This window comes from Lissotriton vulgaris, chromosome 6 (genome assembly GCF_964263255.1).
Source record: "Lissotriton vulgaris chromosome 6, aLisVul1.2, whole genome shotgun sequence".
NCBI classification, from domain to species: domain Eukaryota; kingdom Metazoa; phylum Chordata; class Amphibia; order Caudata; family Salamandridae; genus Lissotriton; species Lissotriton vulgaris.
Window position 1 is genome coordinate 407,321,722 of NC_141694.1, and position 21,871 is coordinate 407,343,592.

The 21,871-nt window shown below is 41.8% G+C and overlaps 1 protein-coding gene across 1 annotated transcript in view; it reads left to right on the forward strand.

The window, feature by feature from the left end:
- The window catches only part of MCPH1 (microcephalin 1), a 1,506,891-nt gene that overhangs the window by 14,588 nt on the left and 1,470,432 nt on the right, over positions 1 to 21,871 (forward strand). Inside the window, exon 2 of the mRNA XM_086926418.1 lies at positions 8,574 to 8,665. Coding sequence (XP_086782544.1) covers positions 8,574 to 8,665 — 92 coding nt within the window. The remainder of the gene's footprint in view (positions 1 to 8,573; positions 8,666 to 21,871) is intronic.

Sequence of the window (21,871 nt, forward strand, 5' to 3'; positions counted from 1 at the left end):
TTTTTAATAAATCTTTCAAATCCCTTATATCAAATTACACTATCTCATTTCCCTCGCAGCATTAAAAAGACTGTCCATACACTGCCCAATTTTTGATTTATGAGCTGAATATCACAAAATACAGCCTTTGAAGTTTGTTTGCACATGATTCACTTACGTCCCCGCTTATACAGGTCTGCAATATGATTAATGACATTGAATTTGAATACATTTAATAATCAAATATGACCACAAAATACTGTCAAAAACCTATAGATGTCCATTCTTAACTCAAATGTTTAAAAATTAGTCCATCCCTAAAAAGCATATTTAGAATGAATAAACAAGAAAATATGTTTTGCAGAGTCATGTTATCCAGCTAAACTAGTGGTCTTATTAGCCCCTTCGATGCTTGTGACGGAACCATTCCGTCATCAGTCACGGTTGGGCTGTGCTGATGACGGAATGGTTCCGTCACGACCACACCCATCATCATAGGGGCCCAGCACGGGAGGAGAATTCCATCAGCAGGGATGAGGTTAGATGTCTATATATTGTAAATAGTTTTTTAGTAGAAAAAGATGAATTATAATATGTACTTTCTTTCTAATACTGTATTAGAAATATGAGATGGTGTATTTTGGTAGATGGTTTTTAAAGATTAGTAAAAGAAAATAAGACCATATAGGGTAACTTGATGTATAGTTGTTGGACTTGATTTAATTTTGTTTTGTCCTCCCTGGGGAAAACGATAATCTACCTCATAAACTATGACCTCTGGCATTTTCTGGTGAGGTAGAGGATAGCAGAGCCATTCTAACCTATTGAAAATCTGCCAAATGGTTCTAGAAACTTTTTATTCAGCTGGAACACCCCAAGCTGGATGGTGGCCTGAGCCAGAATTTGGGGCAGAGGTGGTTTATTGTGGAATGAGACGTCGTCTTGCAGTGTTGCAGCTCGGAAGCGGATATGTCACTAAGGGGTGGGTGTAAGAGGAGAAGCTAGTGGCAGCAAGAAGAGAGCTGAAGAAGATATCGGATGCGGTTTATATATATTGGGTTTCTACTTGGCAATATCCGGGTAGACATCCGGTTCTCTGCCTATTCCAATTTGGAATTTAATGTGTCCAAAGTTCGTCCATTTGTTCCGGAGCATGCCGGATTTCCTGTATGTTCCTAACTATGCCAATTCCTCTAATTCATTTGTAAATATATTGCGTGTAGATGCCCTGAAAACCTGGCTGACTACCTTTTGTGAACCATTGTTAGATGACTCTGGAAATCTTTAAATGCCCAATTACCTGCATATTAAGCAATGCTGCTGTAATTTGTCCAGAAGGCAGGCATTCGGCACAGTTGTTGCCTAAAGAAAAGGGCCCCCATCTCTACACCTCCTCCTGCTTAGGGTGTTTGACGTTTAAGTGCTTGCATGACCCTGCACCAATGAAAAAAAAAGACATTTCCTCATATTGTCAGCTTACCAACGCTATTTGGCCTGTTCCTCCATGGTTCAGGTACAGAAGAGACTGGAAATTCTCTGTCCACTCTATAGGTATGTCTACTGCTCACCCTGAAGCTTTGGAAGGCAGAATATGTTGTTCTTTTGACATTCTGTTGTCTCATATTATGGTCCTACTGCAGGATCCTGAATTAAATGTAGCCTAGAAATAATTACGTTTCAGGTATTGAGCGTTAGAAATGAAAAATAATAATAAAATGGAAAATAGGTTATCTTCATGTAGTCTTTTTTTTAAATTGTTTAGTTTTGCAAGTAGTCACAATTTTGTTGGGAGACTTCTGCCTGGTGTATATGTGTGAAAATATATATATATATATATATATATATATATATATATATATATATATATATATATATAATCTATATATATATATCCTACTGGCGGTCGCCAGTAGGTATTTATAGTTAGGATTTTTTTCAATGCAAAATCTCAAAATTCTATTGTGAATAACTTTGGCGCCGGTTGACGAATCTGCCTGAAAATGTCCTCAAATTTGCCTCGCGAAGCTCCGGTCCTTCCTTGAAAGTTTGGGGGGGGGGGGTTAGTCAAGCGGGGGCCGAGATAAAAGGGGGGTCCCAAAACGTATTTTCCCCATGTTAATTTCCATAGGGCGGTCGACCTCACTTTTAGCCCGAACGGCTGAATGGATTTCCACCAAACTTGGCAAAATTGTAGGGACTGGTAGCCCGAAGTGCCTTTGCTATGTCTCAAGAAATGTGCTCCAGTGGTTTTTGAGTAATTTAGGTTAAAAAAAATATATATATCTATGGCCGCACACCGGGGCGCGCTCCGGGCGCGCCACTCGAGGTGCGCTTGGAAAGCTGATTGGCTCTCGGGTGTCTGTAAACATTCGAAACAGTCCGGAGCGGCCGCCATCTTGTCTCGGTAGGATTGAGACACAAGAGGTGGCAAAAGCAAAGGGGGAAATGACCATAAGGGGGCAGAGTAGACCCCCCCTCCTGACCTCCTAGGTTTGATGTGGGGGCTATAAAAAAAATATATATTTTTTTTTAATTGCGCGGGGGGAGCGACCGGTACGCGCACCGTGGAGCGTACCGGGGAGCGTTCCATGGGGAAAAAAGAATGATAGTTTTAAAAAAATGTACCCTTTTTTTATAATTTGGAGGTAGTTCTAAAAACGTTTTTTTTCTTCTTTTTTAATATTTTTTTTATGTTTTTTGAACATTTTGTACTTTTTTTGGCTTTTATGAACTATTTTGTATTTTTTTTGTTATTTTTATGGGGAGAAACAAAAAACAGGGAATTGAAAATGGCTCAACTGGAGTAAAAAAAAATAAGGAAACAAGCACTGGCGTTGCCAATAGGTTTCGCATTTGGAAAGTTGGAGCTATTGGTTTTGTAAATGACATTTCATATTTATATATTGTTATCGACAATGCCAATAACGATATATAAATATAAAATGTCATTTACAAAACCAATAGCTCCAACTTTCCAAATGCGAAACCTATTGGCAACGCCAGTGCTTGTTTTCACTGTGGGTATTTAATTGTGGCACGCGTTTTTCACTGTGGGTATTTCGGGCTGTTTTATAGTTTAATGTGGCTCTGTGGAGTGGTGGAAGAGACTGCAGGCATTTGTGGCGGTGACGGAGCACAGGAAGGAAGACTCATCAAAGATAAAGATCGAAATGCAGAGGCCCATGAAAGGAAGGGGGCGGAAAGGAGCCGGCTGGTGCACAAGTGGCTCACAGATGCAGAACAAAAGGCCATGAAAGGAAGGGGGCGGAGAGGAGCCGGCTGGCGCACAAAGTGGCTCACAGATGCGTGGTGGCAACTCAGACGAAAATGTCAAACAAGAAAAACAACTTGAACTTATTGCAATTCCATTTAAAAATGTTATATGCCAGTATATAGTTATTGCACTACTGAAACTAGCATAGCTGACAAAACAGAAAATTCTAGAAGGAAAATATGTTATCCGTTCCCATAAAGCTAGAGAGGTGTTTTCCAATGTAAGTAGCAAACAACAAAGGTGCATGTCCAAAGGAGGATCAGGTGTCATTGATTAGATTTAAATTCCTGTCATTAGTGCATGTGTGTGAATGAGTTAATACATTTAAACTGGGAGACAGTTCTACGGGGCGAAGGAATGCGTTTGAGCACATTTGATTCAAAATACAGAAAATAAACTATAATGCTAACACAAAGGTGTTTTTTTGTTTTTTACAAAAGCGGGCAAAAATGATTGGTATGTATGGCAACCAGTGACCTCTCTCCCACCATGGGCTGTGTCTCACACTGCCTGGGGAACACAGCAGAGAAGACTGGGTGTACAGCTAAGAGCAAGCTGAAGTGCCAGAGCGATTCTGTCAGAGGGGAGCTTCAAAAAGCGTGAAGTTACATTTTCGTGAGGTAATGCGGGAACCAACACTAAAATTAGCTACCCTAATCCATGGTGCATGGTACCTGGCAGGACTGGGCAGCATATGGATTGCCTTAAACCAAACACTATTTTGAAGAGGGTGGGGCATTTGCTTATCACCAGAAATCAACATATCACCGGAAGCCTTGCGCACACAAAGAGGTGTTGTGCTGCATAACATGGCAAAGTCGTGTTGGGTGGACGAGGGGGCGGGGTAGCTCAAACCTCACATGGCCTCTGGTAATTTACCCCGTTTCAAACCCACCAGCCGCATCTTGGAGATCAAACAAAAGCAGGACAACACAAACAAACAAATTGTTATCTTTTGTGAATCACCGAAGCAGCAGCATATTTCATGGATTCCTAACGCTCGGTCCAGGTGGGGAAAGCATACTGCCTTTATGCGGTTTTAGAAAGAAAGCAGGACTGCTTGTCGGTCAGGAGGTGGGGGACATCGGGCATGTTTATGGACTCGGTAACTGTCATGACAGCAGAAGGCAGGACTGGCCAGCGGGTGCTAACAGCGTGTTACAGTCAAGCTGTCTCACCAGAAATGGGCAAAAGCCCAGTCTGTGGGTGAGCAGAGCATGCGCTGGAAGTCATGGGAAACAACCGTTACAACGGATGTACCGCATCGTGATGCCAGCGCAACGCGACTATTACATCGCGACCGGCTTCACAACGCATGCTATCCAGACGCATGCTACTACATCGCATTCACATGTACATCGCTAGCGATGTACATCGCGCTAGCATAAAGAGTGATGGGTGACTAGCGATGCCAACGTGTAAATAGATGGTCGGTTTGACCTGGAATTCACGCACCATTTTAGGACAACAATCCGGCAAGTCCATGTTGGACGACATCTTTGGTGTAAATATGACATCTTTTCATAAAAGAGAGATGGATGACAGGACAAGAAGTCCATGTGCATTCATGTGCTGAAATTACATTCCGTCCACATTTACAGCTTGAAAGTCACACATTTTTGAATAAAGTTGCTGCTTTACATGGAATTCACATACCATTTTAGGACAACAAGCCTACAAGTCCACATTTTTTAATAAAGTTGTGTAAATATTTACAGGGATGCCATAACAGGCTATATATCTTATAATTACAGCCTTGATGACATGGAGAGGATATGGTCTGACGGCTAGCGCTGCCGACTTTGGTGATGTAAACGAAGGTTCGAGCCTCCTATACAATAAATAGCTCCGCCTCGCATATGTCAATATTTCAAAAAAGAGTGATGTCGCATCGCCTTATACAGCGGGTGCTAACAGCGTGTTACAGTCACGCTGTCTCACCAGTTCAATGTATGTTTTGGTAAATAACAGGCTATATATCATATAATTACAGCGTCGATGACATATCACCGGAAGACTTGCGCACACAAAGAGGTGTTGTGCTGCATAACACGGCAAAGTCGTGTTGGGTGGATGAGGGGGCGGGGTAGCTCAAACCTCACAGTGGCATGCATGCCGAAGGTGTCCTTAGCGTGGAGGGAAGCCGGATGGGGGCGGGAGAGCCGGGGAGGAGAAGTGTGGCAGGCAGATGCTCGAGGGAAGCCGGATGGGGGCGGGAGAGCCTGGTGGGGGGCGTGAATGCGCGAGGGGAGGCAGGCTGATTAGGAGGGAAGCCTGATGGGGGCGGGAGAGCCTGGTGGGGGGGCGTGAATGCGAGCGAGGGGAGGCAGGCGGATTAGGGAGATGCTCGTGCTTGTGTGGTCACGTGACCCGCTTTTGTGGTCACGTGACCTCACATGCACTGTAAAGAAACTGCAGTGGTTTCACTAGTAGATCAAGCCCTTGAATTTTCGCCTATTCCATTCGCAAGCGAATGGTAATAGGCGAAACCTAAAAATTAGGGTTTTTTGGGGCAATTGTGGTTGTCACCAGCAAGGAGGATGAGCTTTAGGCTCTGCTCACCATAGGAGATGGTCTTACCACAAAAAATACATGTGACCCTAAATTCTCCAAACTGTGGTTGTAGGCAAGGGATTGTCTCCCTTGTCTCTGGTCCTGATGGAGTGGGTTGTTTTCGTTTGGAGGTGCTGGGTGTAGATTGGGGAGGGTTGCTGGCCAGTTCTCTCATCTCTGCGGCACCATAGTTGTTCGGATGCTTGCGCTGCATGTGCCTAATCATGGTATTATTCCCAAATGAATATTTTTTTATTTGGGTTACCCCTTGAAAGTTCCATATCACAGATAAGGCAAGTCACCTTTGCCGCATTCACTTTCTTTTTTCCCTCGGGGATGGAAAAAACTCCCATACAATGTGTGGCTTGGTTTGGTATGGGGTATTGTGTTCTTCAAGCCACCTCCTCCTCCCCTCCTCCTCTTCCTCCTCCTCCTCCTCTTCTTCTTGACCACCAATGTGATGTTGTGGTGGTCCTCTTGGTGGTGGTGGTGCAGATGCTACAGCTGATGCTGCTACTGTAGCCATTTCAAAGTACAAAATATACCTGAAAGATTTCAAAACAGGTCTTCCTCAGTCAAAGGACAAAGTCAGAATAAGGAAAAAAGGTAGGGGCTTTCATCATTTGGAAAAAAAAATGTCCTGAACCTATGAGAAGTGTTATTTTCAGGTCACAAGACCAGGGGTTTCATCATTATGAAACCAAAACTGTTCTGCACCAATTAAAAGTGTTATTTTCAGGTCACATGACCCGACGTGCTTACGCGACGCGCCCTGGGGCGCTTCGGATGCTTACGTTGCGCGATCGTATGCGCACGAGTGCTTCCAGGTGCGTTTACGCCGTGAGTATCACGTGGACGCGGCTATGCGGTATGTCACAATGATGTTTTCCGCCGCGGCATTGGCGCTAACGGGACGCTCCCTGGTGCGCGACCCGGGGCGCTTCAAAAGACTACGCTTTCCGGGGCGCGCTCCAGCGCAAAAAAAAATATACATTAAAAAAATTGTTTTAAATGCAAATATAATATAGGATTCATTCATTTTCAAAAATATTACATTTCATAGCTATAGACATTTGCTATTAACAACATTTTGAAATTCACTGAAAAAAACATAGGTTTGGGGCCTTATATATAGTTAGGAATTAGCATTTAAAAAACCTATGAAATTCACTGAAAAAACCATAGGTTTCACACCAGTTATAGTTAGCTGGAAATTTTACTGACATAAAACCATTGAAATTCCCACGTTATAGTTAGTTGGACTCACTATAACTTGTGCGCCTGCAATGCACTGCTGAAGACGTCACATATTACATCACTCATGACATGTTCAGTGACATCACTGATGACACCATCCTTGTGACAGTGACAGACCTCCTTTCAGTGTAATGCAACCCTTGAAACACATATTCAAAAATAGAAACTAACATTTTCAAAAAAATGGAGATACCCATACCAGTTACAACAACCAATTCAGTAATAGCACCATCTATATACACATCCACTCATTCAGCAACAGTTCTATATAGTTACTCAAACATATACTCACTCATCATATGTAGTGATACACACATACATCCTGTTACACACCGACAGTCTTCCAAAAGTTACTCACACACATACACACACATGCAAATAAACTATTGAACATCCATTTATTAGCATATACAACTATACACACACTACCACCTTACTTCTAAGGAAATTTACACATACTTACTCTCTTAAACAATCACTTATAGAAACACATACTTATTTAAACAGGAACTCTTACAATCTCTCACTCTCACATATACGCACTTATATACATCAATACTCACATATACTAGATTAAAACATATGTTGTTACTGATAAAGACACTAGTGAGACAGTCATTCACTCACAAACACACACATATACACACTGATCCACCCATACAGTCCTGCACATATGTTGTGTTCAAAACACATACAAACAGAGAGAAAGTCATTGATGCATCTATGTGCTAAGTCATACCCCCACCAAACCATACAGACACTCATACGATACTAAAAAAAATCAAATAACCCATATACACACACATGTAGCTACTCACCAACCCATGCAGCCACTTATACACAAAGTGATACACTATTACATATATTTAAATATTTAAACATTTCTCACTAATATATGTATTCACTAAGATCCACTTAATAAGCCAGTTAACCAATCAATTTGTTTAAAAAAAACATCAATTTAAACACTTATTTAAACATTTATTCTTCCATAGACTTTTACATATACATATATAAAACATGTTTATTTTTCAGAAAGACACACATTCCCTGGATGGTGTCATCAGTGATGTCATGAGTGATATCACTGACCATGTCATGAGTGATGTAATATGTGACGTTATCAGCAGTGCATTGCAGGCGCGCAAGTTATAGTGAGTCCAACTAACTAGAACGTGGGAATTTCAATGGTTTTATGTCAGTAAAATTTCCAGCTAACTATAACTGGTGTGAAACCTATGTTTTTTTCAGTGAATTAAATAGGATTTTTAATTGCTAATTCCTAACTATAACTGGTGTGAAACCTATGGTTTTTTCAGTATATATATATATATATATATATATATATATATATATAATACACACACACACTTCACCATTCCGGGGTCGCCAAGCCTCTTGTCAATAGTTCATTAATACTGTTTGCTGACTTCACGTTTACTTGTTAAAGTCCTAAAGTTGGTTTTTAGGGAATTAATGACATTTTATTTTGATGTACTTATGTTTGCAGGTGTCGTGGCCTATGTTGAAGTTTGGTCATCAAATAGAACCGAAAACTATTCAAAAACATTTTCGCAGCAGCTACTTGATTTGGGGGCCAAGGTGAGCATTCCTTTTATATTCTTTATGCATTGCATCTGGTTATTTCTTTCAAATAACTTGTTTTCTCAGGTCTGTGATTAGTCAGAGTTCTTCACTTTGAAGAGTGCAACTGTAGCAAACTATGTAATCCACAGATTTACAAAAGGTTGTTGATTTAATTGTGTTACTCTAGAGCATGGGTTCTCACAAACATTTTCCTAGAGGCCACCAAACTTGGTCTGTGATGTGACGGAGGGCCGCTTTGATGCCAGCAGGGTGGCGTCGGGAGTTCTGGGGCTTGGCAATAAAGTGGGTGTAGGGGAAGCGAAGCATATCCATCTAGTGTCTGAATTGGACAATATGAAACCAAAAACTTGGTATTATTCCCAGTTTCTTCACTTAACTAAATTGCGTGATCATAGGCAATTGTTTTATTTCACTTTCCCTTCTTTTTCACTATCACCTGAGGATTTCAAAATGCATAACTTCAGGATGTTTGCTGTACTAAACCTACTCCTGTGTTTGACTAAATAAACCACAATGTTGTTCATGTATAATATAAAACAAGGCCGCCCAAAGAGTACATGATGTAACTACTGACTTGCCTCTTAGTTCACTATTAGCATTAATGTCAGGGTGGAGAATAAAAGTTTCTTAATTCATGTTATATATATTCTCAATATACTGATTTATTCTGATATATTAAGGTGAATTGGTTCTGCATATTAATGATATACACGTTTTGAAATTTGAACACGCTATTGTATTTTTAAACTTCTGCTGCAAGATTTCTTTAAAAATAAAGGTGTTTCTAAATTTAAGCTATGAAGGACATCCTAGTTTCTTTATTTCTTAAACTAAATTGACCTTGAAATAAATAAATGCATGCCTGTTAGCATCTTAATGTTCGTTCTGAGTCGAGATCCAGTGCTTCTAATGACATGGTGGCCCGCATGTAAAGGTCAGGAGGGCCGCATGCAGCCCCTGGGCCGTACTTTGAGTATCACTGCTCTAGAGGGATGTATGTTCGTACATCGCACTCCATTCCAACGCGTTCTTTTACCAGGCATGTAATACATCTGAAACACCGGTACACTGACAATTTTCACAACGCACAGCGTTGCAACGCAAATGCAGTGTTTCCTATTGCCAAGTACATTACATCGCACACTGCAAAAGAGCACGTCATTACAACACATAATGTCCATGTAGACCCGTTCTTTGTGCGTTGGCCGTCCTACCACAGTTTGATGATTTTTTTGGGTTTTTTTTTTTTGCCAAAAGCATGATCCCGCCTCTAACCATCGGCAGCGACTGCCCCCGCCCTTCCCACATGCACATGATTTAAGACAGAGACGCTTCAGTGTGTTATCACTGAGCGTCCAACATTCCAAAAAGCCTTATGAGAATATATTTTCGTCTTTTGCACCCAAGCAATTGACTCTAGCATTACGTTATAATGTTTTTTTTATTTAAACCAAATGATGCGTCAGTCAGTCAGCTGTTGCCTGGTGTAATCTTAAAGATGTGCGTTGTTATGCATCCGCGATGTGCTCTCGAAATGTAGCGGAAAACCTTTTAACCTATCACGTGTCAGAGTAGTATAGTGCAGTGAAACCCCTTCCTCCACCTTTCTTTACTAGAGAAGTATTACCCACAAGTTGAGAGGTTGTTAAGTCTGGAAGCCTGTCCCTCTTTTGTGTCTTATTTTAGTTAAGTCTGGAAGCCTGTCACTCTTTTGTGTCTTATTTTAGATATCACCTGGAGAGAGACCCCAGCTATTCCCCACCTTCGTTCTGGCATTAGAGACTTGACTTGTCTTAAAGGAATGCACAAATATCAGGAGCTGAATGAAGCCGCGCACAGAACTGGACTAGTGTCTTACACAAACTGTGTCTGCTGAATTGGTATATATGTGGGCCAGAAACCATAGTTAGTGTAATAACGTCATAGTTGTGAAAGACAACGCCAGCATACATGATAGTTAGTGTACGTCACCATAGTCCATCATCATAGTTAGTGTACGTCACCATAGTCCATCCAAGCGTCATAGTCCATCCAATAAATGTTCACTGTGTATCCAATAAATGTTACATTAATAGCAATGTAATACCAATACAATCGGATAAATGTAACACCATGATGTAAACGCGTTTTAATACGTCATAGTTAGTGTACGTCCTATCCAATTGTCATATCCGTTAATTTTTTATAAGTTAATAAATGTTCACTGTTTGTAAAGATCATTTACGTCACCATTGGTCATAGTTAGTGTACGTCATATCCAATTGTCATATCCGTTAATTTTTAATAAATTAATAAATGTTCACTGTTTGTAAAGATCATTTACGTCACCATACGTCATAGTTAGTGTACGTCATATCCAATTGTATCCAATAAATGTTCTTTGTGTCATAGTCCATCCACTGTTCACTTCCAATTAATGCTTTGTGGAAAACCGCGAAGTAACAGCATGCGCCATGTAACAGCATGCGTTGTAAACATTTCCGCGATGTAAAATGTGCAATGTAATGCACCGGCGATGTGCTCTCATCGTTGTAATGGGTGTTCGCCCTCTAGAGTCTTCCCTCTCCATTCTTAAAGTGCTAAAATAGTGTCTCCTCGTGGACAATACTGAAATACTTATAGCCCTGAACTACGTGCTTTGAAACAAACATGCAAAGTAACACTAATCTGCAATATCAGTGCAGTCTGCATGCACTTACTGTCTCTGTGTCATTGATTGCCTACTCCTAAACCTTAGCTCTGAGCCTCACCTGTCAAGACCAAGAGAAACATAGAATTTCTTTTCAAGCCCATCATGTATTTATTTTCCTAGCTCTCATATCCTACCTCCAACCTTTAAAGCCTGTCACTAAATCTGCAATGAAAGTAGATCTCTGGGAAACATGAATGTCCCTATTGGTCCAGTTGATCTCTGTGGGCAGTGGACCTGACACTGAGCTAGGATCCAGTATTATTCTTCAAACTCCCAAACAAGTAGATCACATCTTCAAAATGTTTGCACTAAGAAATTCTCTCCACTCTCCTGATCACCTGCTAAAAAGTCATCCTATTTGAGGAATCACTCGCACCCCACTATAAAAAAAATAAAAAATACTAGCTGTCTCTCTTGCACAAGATATCTCTTGAATCAGAGCATGATCACTCACTATGGAGAAAGGTAGCCTTACCAAGACCACCGCTTTCTTTAGCTGTTAAAGGTGAACGCTTCCTTGAGAGGCAATCGTGAAAGAAGTTTCAGTCCAATTTCAAGATCAGATCCGCTCCCTCTTACACAACTACTAAGTTTCAGACAGTGATGATGCAATGCAACAACAGCTATCCAGGCCACTGATACAAAGATGACAGATAGTGCATGTATTTTAAAGGATAGGGATACCCCCGCCTTCACCATATGTTTACCTTTAGGTAAAAAACCTATGGCGAGTATGAAAAAAGTGCCTCTTTTTGCATGGTCACACCCATTTTTTGCTGACTGCTTTTGCTGGTTTTGTAACTGTGCATACCTAAAACATTGTAAAATTGGCTAACTCCTTATTGGTATACTAAACGTTCTGGTAAGGCCATAGTATATGTTATAGGTAAATACATAAATGGCATCAAAAAGTTAAATGTTTTAATTTTTTTATTGGCATTTTCCAGACATAAGATGACAACAATCAATAAAACTTAGACCATTGCACAATAACATCCTTCATCCAGATAGGTAATCTTACATTATACTGCACAGTTTCTTACATGTTGGTACAGGCAATACATATAATTAGTCAACCTGGTGCGAATTCAAATATGCAGTTAGAAATGTCCAATAATCTCTTGGTCGCGGGCCCGCAAGCAATTCCTCCTCATACGTCAGCAATGTGTCTTTACAGTATGCTAAATCACGAAGCCACGGTTTGTTCTTCAGTACCGTCTTCCCACCCCAGCATAGTGAGATGCATAGTCTAGCCATTAATAGTGCAATTGCACAGAATGTTTTTTTATGGCGCGTACATTATGCACTAGACCTAGCAAACATACATGCACTGTGCATTCAATGGTAATTTCTAGCATAATACTCAGCACCTGAGATACTTTTACCCAATACTCTGCTATTGCAGGACCGCTCCAGGCCAAATGTATGAAATCTGCCATTTCCCCCTTGCACCGTTGGCAATTTGAATCTTGTCTTAGTCCAAACCTGTGAATCCTAGCTGGAGTGTGATATAGGTGTCAATAAACTTGTTAATGAGCATGTGCTGTCCCATTCTACCACTGTCAGTGGCTCAGCTAAGTAATCGTTCCAATTCTGTAGAGCATTTTGTGTGTTACCTGCTATATCTACTTGTAATGCAACATATAGCCTAGATACCAAGTGCCTGACTGTGGGAGCGGTAATCAGTAGTTGCAATGAGGATAGTTGCTGTGGTTCTGTAGGGTAAGACGCATATAATTACTTAAAAGCACCCTGTAGTGAGTCTGTGGTACGTGAATGTAAATAACATTGTTTGGTTAGTTATGTAAGAGAGGTCTTCAGTTGACCTAAATCGGCCATTATGATGAAGATCGCACATGGATTCTATACCCACTGCCTTAAGTAAATTAATTCCCACTTTTTCTTCGGTTACTGACATTTCTGAGTGGTAGTGTAACGGTAACGCAGGACCATATAATGGAAATTTGTTTGCGTCTCGCCCCATCATTCTCCAAGCTCTGTTTGTTGTGTCTATAGGGTTTATGTCTCGAATGTGCAAAGGAGGTCTCTTGTGGAAATGATCGCTGTCAGCGGTATTGGTAGCGCATCTCCCTTTTCAATTGCAACATGTGTAAGGAAGGGGACCTTGTGATACCAATTGTGTGTATATTGTGCTTATGCACATAAATAATATAACAAAAAAATCTGGCACTTTTAAACCTCCTTGTGAATAAGGCAATGTGAGTGTGCGCATTTCAATACAGGCCTGCTTACCCGCCCATACTAATTGCAGAACCATAGTGTTAATACTACGAAACACCTCCTTTGGGGGCTGAATTGGAATAGTATTAAAAAGGTACAGCAATTTAGGTAGGATAACCATTTTCACAATGGCCAAGCGATCATCTAACGACAATGGTAAGCAAATCCATCTCTTAATCTTGTCTTCCAGTGCCCCTATTGCTCTACCATAAATGGTCCGGATAACTATTTCCTGGTCGTGGTGATACCAGACTCCTAAATATTTCACTGGTTCCGACTGCCACTCTAATGGATAATCTATCGGATGCGGAAGTGTAGAATCTGTTAGCGGTATAATGATGGATTTGGACCAGTTTATTTTAAGTCCCGATTGCTGACCAAACTTAATATACTGCCTCAGTAGAGGATTTAAGTTTTGCGCAGGGTCACGGACGTACAACATTATGTTGTCTGCGTATAATGGTATGTGCAGCAGCCGTTGTGGGAATTGGAGTGCCGAGTAGTGGTGTTTGTCTTATTTTACAAGCTAATGGTTCAAGTATTATGGCAAATATTAGTGGAGACAGTGGACAACCTTGACGTGTCCCTCTCTCAATGCGCTGTGATTCAGATCTATATTTATTAATTTTCACATGTGGATTCGGAGCGGAGTATAGAGTTTGTATCCACTGCGTAAACATAGTGGGGAATCCCATGCGATTCAGCACCGTGTTAAGGTATGACCATTCTATGGAATCAAATGCTTTAGCCGCATCCAGTAATATCGCAGCTGCTTTAGTATTAGGGATTAGGTAATGTGACAATCCAAAGAGTTCTAGTATTATGCGCTGTAGATCTTGATGGAATGAACTCTGACTGGTCCGGTAATACTAGTTTGGGCCTCAGTGGTTGTAATTGTATAGCCAGTAATTTAGCTAGTATTTTTGTATCTACATTAATTAAGGATAAGGGTCTATAGGAATCGCAATATTCCGGATCTTTGTGTGGTTTTAAAAGGGCAATGATCATGGCTTCTCTCAGCGTTGGTGGCAGCAGTTGTTTATCATGGGCATCACCGTACATCTCCACTAAGTAGGGGGCTAACTGATCAACAAACTATTTATAAAACTCGCACGTGAAGCCATCTGGGCCCGGTGCTTTAACATTCGGCAATGTGATAGGCAATGAAAAGTATTCCCTCTGCGCATCTGATGACCACGCAATCGAGACATCAGCTAGGTATTCCATTATTTCGTCCGGGGTAGCAGTCAGTTGCGCAGTATATAAGTCCCCATACGTGTTCCTAAATTCTCTTAAAATATCCTGTATATCATGTTGCAGGACCCTGCTGGCATCTTTGATCACCTGAATTGATTGTGGTGCATGCCCTTCACACATTTTGGCGGCCAAATTACGCCCAGGTCTGCCTGCTTCCCCATAAGACCGCGCCACCTGCCGTTTCGCCACATATTTTAGTTCAACATCCGCATATGTTTGGTATTCTGTTAGGACAGTTCTAATTTCTCCCAATATTTTTGTGTCTAGCGTTTATTTGTAGTCCTGCTCTAACGCTCTCATCCTATCTTCCCGTATAGTGAGTTGTCTTTGGATATCTTTAAGAATGCCAGCAGTAGTACCTATACAGACACCCCTAATAGTGGCTTTGAAAGCTTCCCAGAGCAGGCCTGGATCTATAGTGGTGGGATAATTTATTTCAAAATATTCAGTGATCGCGTGGTTAATTGCGTCAGTGTACTGGCTGTCCAATAGTGCCTTTGCATTAAACCTCCATCTATAAGGCGGGAGCACATATAATGGTATAGTGAGTGTAAGCAACACCGGATTATGATCTGAGAGTGTGCAAGGGAGGTGTTTGACAGAGGTCGTCCATAAGACTACATCATCAGCGCCCAGCCAATAATATATATGCGACCAGCTGACCTATGTGTGGCCTCCATGTTCTCTGGATGACGGGTTCTCTAAATGTCATTTAGGTGTATATCTTCCATAATATCTTGTAATTTACTTGGGGCCTGTTTATGTGGTTCAAATGATAAACCCGATCTGTCAAGACCATCGTTCAGTGCTATGTTAAAATCCCCTCCCCATATCAGTGGGATGTCCTGTAAGTCTTTAGGTTTGCGCCATAGTTTGTGATAGAAATCAGGATCATCTACATTTGGGCCGTACCTGTTTAGTAATGCAATTTTCTGCCCCCTGAGGACCCCTGTGATCAGTATATACCGCCTCTCTTCATCCGTGATGACATTGCGAATATTGAAATGCAACCCTTTCCTTACCAAAATCAGCACCTCCCTGGAGTACGAAGAGTAGGCAGAGCTATCAGCCAATTCTGCCCATCTACGCCCAATAGTCTGTGTCGTATACGGGGCAATGTGCGTTTCCTGTAGGAATGCAACATCTACGCTCATCCTGTCAAAATACGCAAAGATCTGCCTGATCTTTCTTGGATTGTTTAAACCCCTAACATTCCGAGTTAACAAGGTGATATGTTTGGATTGTAACTTGTCAGTGATTGCCATTAGTACACATCACCCATAGGATCTTTATGACTTATTTCTAAACTGTATGATTTGTGTAAATTCCTGCGGACCAACACAAGAACAGTACATATATCTATAGTACCTTGGTTTTCAGCGATGTTTCTCAAGTGCAATGAGCCATAACGTAATACCCAACATCTCCCTCCCCACCCCCCCTCCCCCTTCAGCATCCCAATTATGCCAAAGACACAACCCTACAAACTCTAACAGTAGAACCACCTTGCAGTCGGGGTGCACCCTCGTGGGGGGGGGGTGAAAAGGGGGGGGGGTCCGTTCGGTACACACATTCTCATCCAACATTGTGGATGTGGTCAGTTATACATTTATTATGCAGACTAATCTTGATCCAACTATCATGCTTTACCTAATAACTGTGAAATGATACATCACATATGCATAATACACTCTATAATAATCATTCCCACATTTCGTCTGTAACGAAGTCCACAATTAGTCAGTTTGCAATTGTTAGTTTTGGCCATACAGCCATAGTCCACCACTCGCTCTTTATACATATAATATATGCATCATGACGTCTCTTAGGATATACACACATCTGCGCTTTTAGGTGTAACTAACCCAACTTGTAACGAGAGAGCAGTACAGTCATTATAGCAGTTTGTTTGCGCAACATAACCTGACTGATAATATATTGCAATGCTCTTTAAGAAATCTGATGCACAGTGTCCCTTATCACCTGCGGTAGACAAAAACATTTGCAATATTTATTGCCAGGCACCAGGCCCAAGTCTTGTCATTCGATAGTTCCATGTGTCACATACTAGCCGTCAGGAAGCTACAGAGCTGGCCCCAGAGAGTGAAATACCTCTTGTTAGCACTTATGCAAAGAAATAGCCCATTTTGAAATTAACAGACTGAACAGTCGACGTGAATGTTCGAACAGTGCGACCAGTCTCTGATCCAAGCACATTCCCTGGCCCATCTACCAGCACAATAAGTCATGGACAGGGGCACTGAGCAACCATAATATCACCAAATAGTGAGTATATGTAAACACGATTAAGTGCTGTAGGCCAGCATTATTGATAGGACTGATGTCAGTTCAAAACAGCAGCAGCAGTGTATAGTTGTGTTCCAACAGACACACGATGCAAGGAGTAGACCTTCTTACCATACCGATTGCCTTTCAGTCTGAGTCTTGTTGCTGCTCTTCACGGGTTCTCTCTTTGCGCTTACGGTTAATCTTCCGCAGGAATTCTTACGCGGCCTGCGGTGTTGGAAGTACAGTGGAGCGGCCATCCTGTGTAACCTTAGTTTTGCTGGGCATATTCTATCCCCAACTCCCGCAATTTCTTCTTCGCCGGGTTATACTCCTTACGAGCAAGTTGAACCGCTACTGTGAAATCCAGGTAGAATTCCAACGTGTTTTCTTGGTTGTTAATGCCGCGTTTTTCTCGAGCGTGTCGCAAAATGGTGTCACGGTCTCTGTAGTTGAGAATGCGAGCGACGATAGTTCGTGGAGGAGCGCCTTGTTTCGGTCTAGGGGCCAGGGACCTGTGCGCACGTTCCACCAGCAGCACAGACGAGAAGGACTCTTCACCGAACACTCCTCGAATCATCTCCTCTACATATGTTTCCAGTCTACCAGTCCTGGTGGACTCCAGTACACCTGTGATACGGACGTTATTCCGGCGAGATCTCTCCTCCAAATCTTCTGTCTTATTCCGAATGACCTCCAACACCTTTTCCATGTTTGAGCACTTTTTGGTTGTTCCATGTGACTTGTCCTCCACTGCCGAGATTCTGGTTTCGGCCTCGACCAGGTGCTCTCCGTGTTTATCCAGCTTAGCCGTCATGTTATCGACTCTCTGCGTGATGGTGTCCAGTTTATTGTTTATGTCCTGGAGGCTCTGCTGAATAGCCTGTAAGACATGTTCCATACCACTAGTTGTCGCCGTGTCTCTATCAAGTTCAGTGTCCGAGTTGGCCGTTGCGTCCTTAGTTTGTTTTTTGGTCTCAAATGTCAGTTTGGCCTGCTGATTCTCAGGTTTTCCCATCGTCGCAGTCAGCAATGCCAGCAGGCTAGCGATCAGACAGCAGTGGAAAGTTTTTCCGGCGTCTGGCACGTGTACTCTCCCACTATTTCTCATAATGGATACCAAGTTAGTGATGTGTGTCACAAAAGTACTTTGTTAACCCTCCGTTGGACCTCTAATATAGATCTAGCGTGATCTCTTATCAACCAGGGGCTACAGTATCTGAAATGACCACCGGAGACTCACACCAATCACCTCCAGGCCGGAGGAGAGATACATTTCGGCAAGCCGCTTCGCATCAAAGTGTGCACACATGCAAGGCTTAGTGAGGGGGATAGCGCATTACACCGCGCAGGAGTTTGTTCCCAGATCTAAGATCGCAGCATCCAGAAGCAGCGTGATCAATGCATGCAGCCTAGTCCCCACCTGGTCTCAACAGCACCTCCCGCCATCCTCCAGGGCATTCTTTTCACCAGCACTCTGTATTGCCACAGTGCGCCACGTCCATTCGTCTCCTCCAGATCACTCGCGCATTTGACAAGTAGTCCTTGCACCACCGATCCGCCGTCTCCATTCGGTGCACAATTGAGGTTGAAAGCGACTGCTACAATGAGTTCTCGCAGAACATTGCTCCCCATTAGAGACGTGTTATGGCCACCTAGCATGTTACAGTCCATGAGTGACAGACCCGACAGTGCAAGGCGCCATCTTGTCTCGATCCTCGTGGTTATGCTGGTATCAGAACCTATGCATCACAGCCCCGCTCCATTGCTCTATAAGAGAGCTCCTGGACCCATTTAGCTCACAACGCCTGCCATCTCACTTTCTGCAGTTATTCCGGTGTTTCAGGCTTCGCAGGCGTTACCGTGTATCTTCCGATTAATTCTCTCCATAACGCGCTGCCATCTTGCACAGCATACAGGCCGCACCGCGCCGGAGCGTCTTCACCGAGTTCACAGCCGCAGCAGAGCTGTTATGGACTCACGCTGCACACATCTCATAGCTGAAACATTCCGACAGCCGCTCCTGTCTTCAAAAGCTCTGTGGACGTCCGCTAAATGCACTTTTTCATCTTTAATTGTACCTGGCCCGCGGAGCTGACCTACCAGGCAGCCATTCCGCTGTGCGCCCTCTAGCGCCCCCCCCATCAAAAAGTTAAATGTTACCTGTGGTTTGCTGCATATGTTGTGCCATACAATAATCTGATAAAACATCACTTCAGGATTACCTGTGTAGCATTACTCTTGTAGCTTTTGAACTTGCAGGCACACCTTTCAATATAATGCTTTTTGACCGGATTCTCTGTTGAGTCACTCCTAAGTAGACACTGTAGCTTAGAAGATAGGGTGCCTAGTGTTTAAAAGTGATACTATCAACAATTTAGTGTTGACATGTACCTAGAGCGACTAGTCCCCAAAGGCTGTTTTCATTGTTAAGGGCTGTAGCCAGACCATGGGAAAAGCCAAAGTTTCAGTTTCAGGTTTGTCCCGCCAGCGTATTGTAAACGCCATATAAAAAACTACATCTGAAGGTAGAAACTAGATTGGCCAAAAAGTACAAAATCTGAAATTCTTCTGCTCTGAGCTTTTTCTACCAAAACGAATGGCTTCAGCAGGATGTGGTCCAATGCCTATGCGACTTCTAGAGAACTTCATCAAATAGAACACTGCCCCACTGGAGGTTTCGACTTCTATTTCTAAGACGGTAAGAAATTAGATTATTATTTGAAGTGGGTGAATAATCACAACCCTTGAAATCAATGAATTAATCTGAATTCAACCTCCTGGTACCTAAGGCAACAAAGGGCATTGTGTATTTATGCAGTACTAAATTAGTTGTAATAAAAAAACCAATAACAATCCAAAACCTAATTAGAAAAATAGAGCAGGGCCTGACAAATCCACGCGCATTTGCGCATTTGCGAGGTAAATGTTATGAGGTTGAGTTATTTTTAGGACCTACTAGCCCTTTCTGACGAGTAGGAAAACATACTAACTTTTGTCATCCGTGTTTGAAAACGGAGCAAATGTGACAAGATAACAAGTTTAAAGGCCTTTTTTTATTGTTCACAAAGCAAATGGGCAATAAAGATGCCTTTAAATCTTGTTATCTTGACACATTTGCTCCGCTTTCAGAGACGGAGGTCAAGTAGGTTACTGTTAGGTCGAGGAGTTTTTTTTAAAGTACAAGACCTGCAGGACTAGTACAATTTTTTAGATTTTTTCGAGCCCTGTAGAGTAAAATGTAATGATCAAAATGACAGACATTCAACTAGGAGAACCAAAGAAGGGAATAAAAAAAACGTTTTAAGTAGAAACTGTGCCAGGAAGAACCAATCAGTGGGCACAGTGGGTAGATCAGGACATAGGTGCGATTTGGTGCTCGTCTGGTTAAAGATTTTGCCTTCTGACTTTGTCTTTTAAGTCCCAATCAACCACAGACTTCAGCTATGCCTTTGGTATATCCTGCGTTCACATGTTGAGTTAATGGTCAGTCACCACTGCCTTTTTGCTGCTTCTTGAAGAAAAGGGGTTAAACAGACAACCTTGCAATTGAGTCTGTGACTGAACCTTGCAGATAAAGCAGTCGGGGCCAATAAACTGTGCCCAGCTATGTTCACCTCTTCACCTTCTCATTATGGACCCCAGTCAAACATGAACAATGCCTTTCTCTTTCCCTTCCCTTATGGTGTCTTGCTGTGATTATCTGTTCCTATTAATGATCTTCTTGCCTGCATTTATTGCCACATCAAACCAGTACTCTTTCAAGAAACAAAATGGAGTTTGGTGTCAATTGTACCTTTTCCCTAATGATTACCCTGCATCCTCTCTAAAGACATGCCACCATTGTAGTTCTAAACTTAACCATTGAAACTGAATAGTAGTATGAAGAATGGACATCCATGTATTGAGTTTCGGTCTCTTTTTTTGTAAATGGCTAAACTTTGGGCACACTCAGAATATATGGGATTACATGCCCTGTGTGCTACTACTGCTCAGAACCGCTTTCTGTCTTTTATACCTTCTCTGACTATCCTATAACTAATTTGGGCAGCCTAAACATTCTATACTCCTTCTACTTCCGAATAGTATATTAACTTACTGGTCATATAGTCCTTTGTCACACAGATCTCAAAGCACTTTGAAAAGAGGAGATACTATTCACCAATTTAACTGTAATCCTTTAAATTGATCTTAAAAGGATTCATGACTGAAAAAGCTCATTCTAATTTCACATTTTATAAAAGCACATCTTCTGCCAGCTGCCTTTTCTTTGCATGAAGCGGGATAATTGGTTTTGTGTTCCCAGTTAATGTGACTGTCTTTAATCTGTGCCTGGATGCTCTTCTATCATACATTCTAAGATTAACAAGAAAAGACCTTCACACACCACAAATCATTATAGTTCAATTTGAGACAAACAGACCTTCTTCATTATGGTTGTTGAATTTATTGCACATTCAGTAAATATTTTCAAAATCTCAGGTGTTTTCAATTGTTTCTTCAACATAAATTCTGTATAACATTAGTAAAAAAGTACAGAAAGAAAAGAGAACAACTCTGATCACCAATTGTGAGCCCAAACCGTGCCTAATCAATAACAGCAAACGACACAAATCAATGTAAACTCTGGTTACAGCTTTCTGACCCTACCGTTATTAAAGCATTTCCATATCCAACTTTTTTTTAAAGACAAAGCCACCTAGTTGGGTGCTAATAGGCGTAAA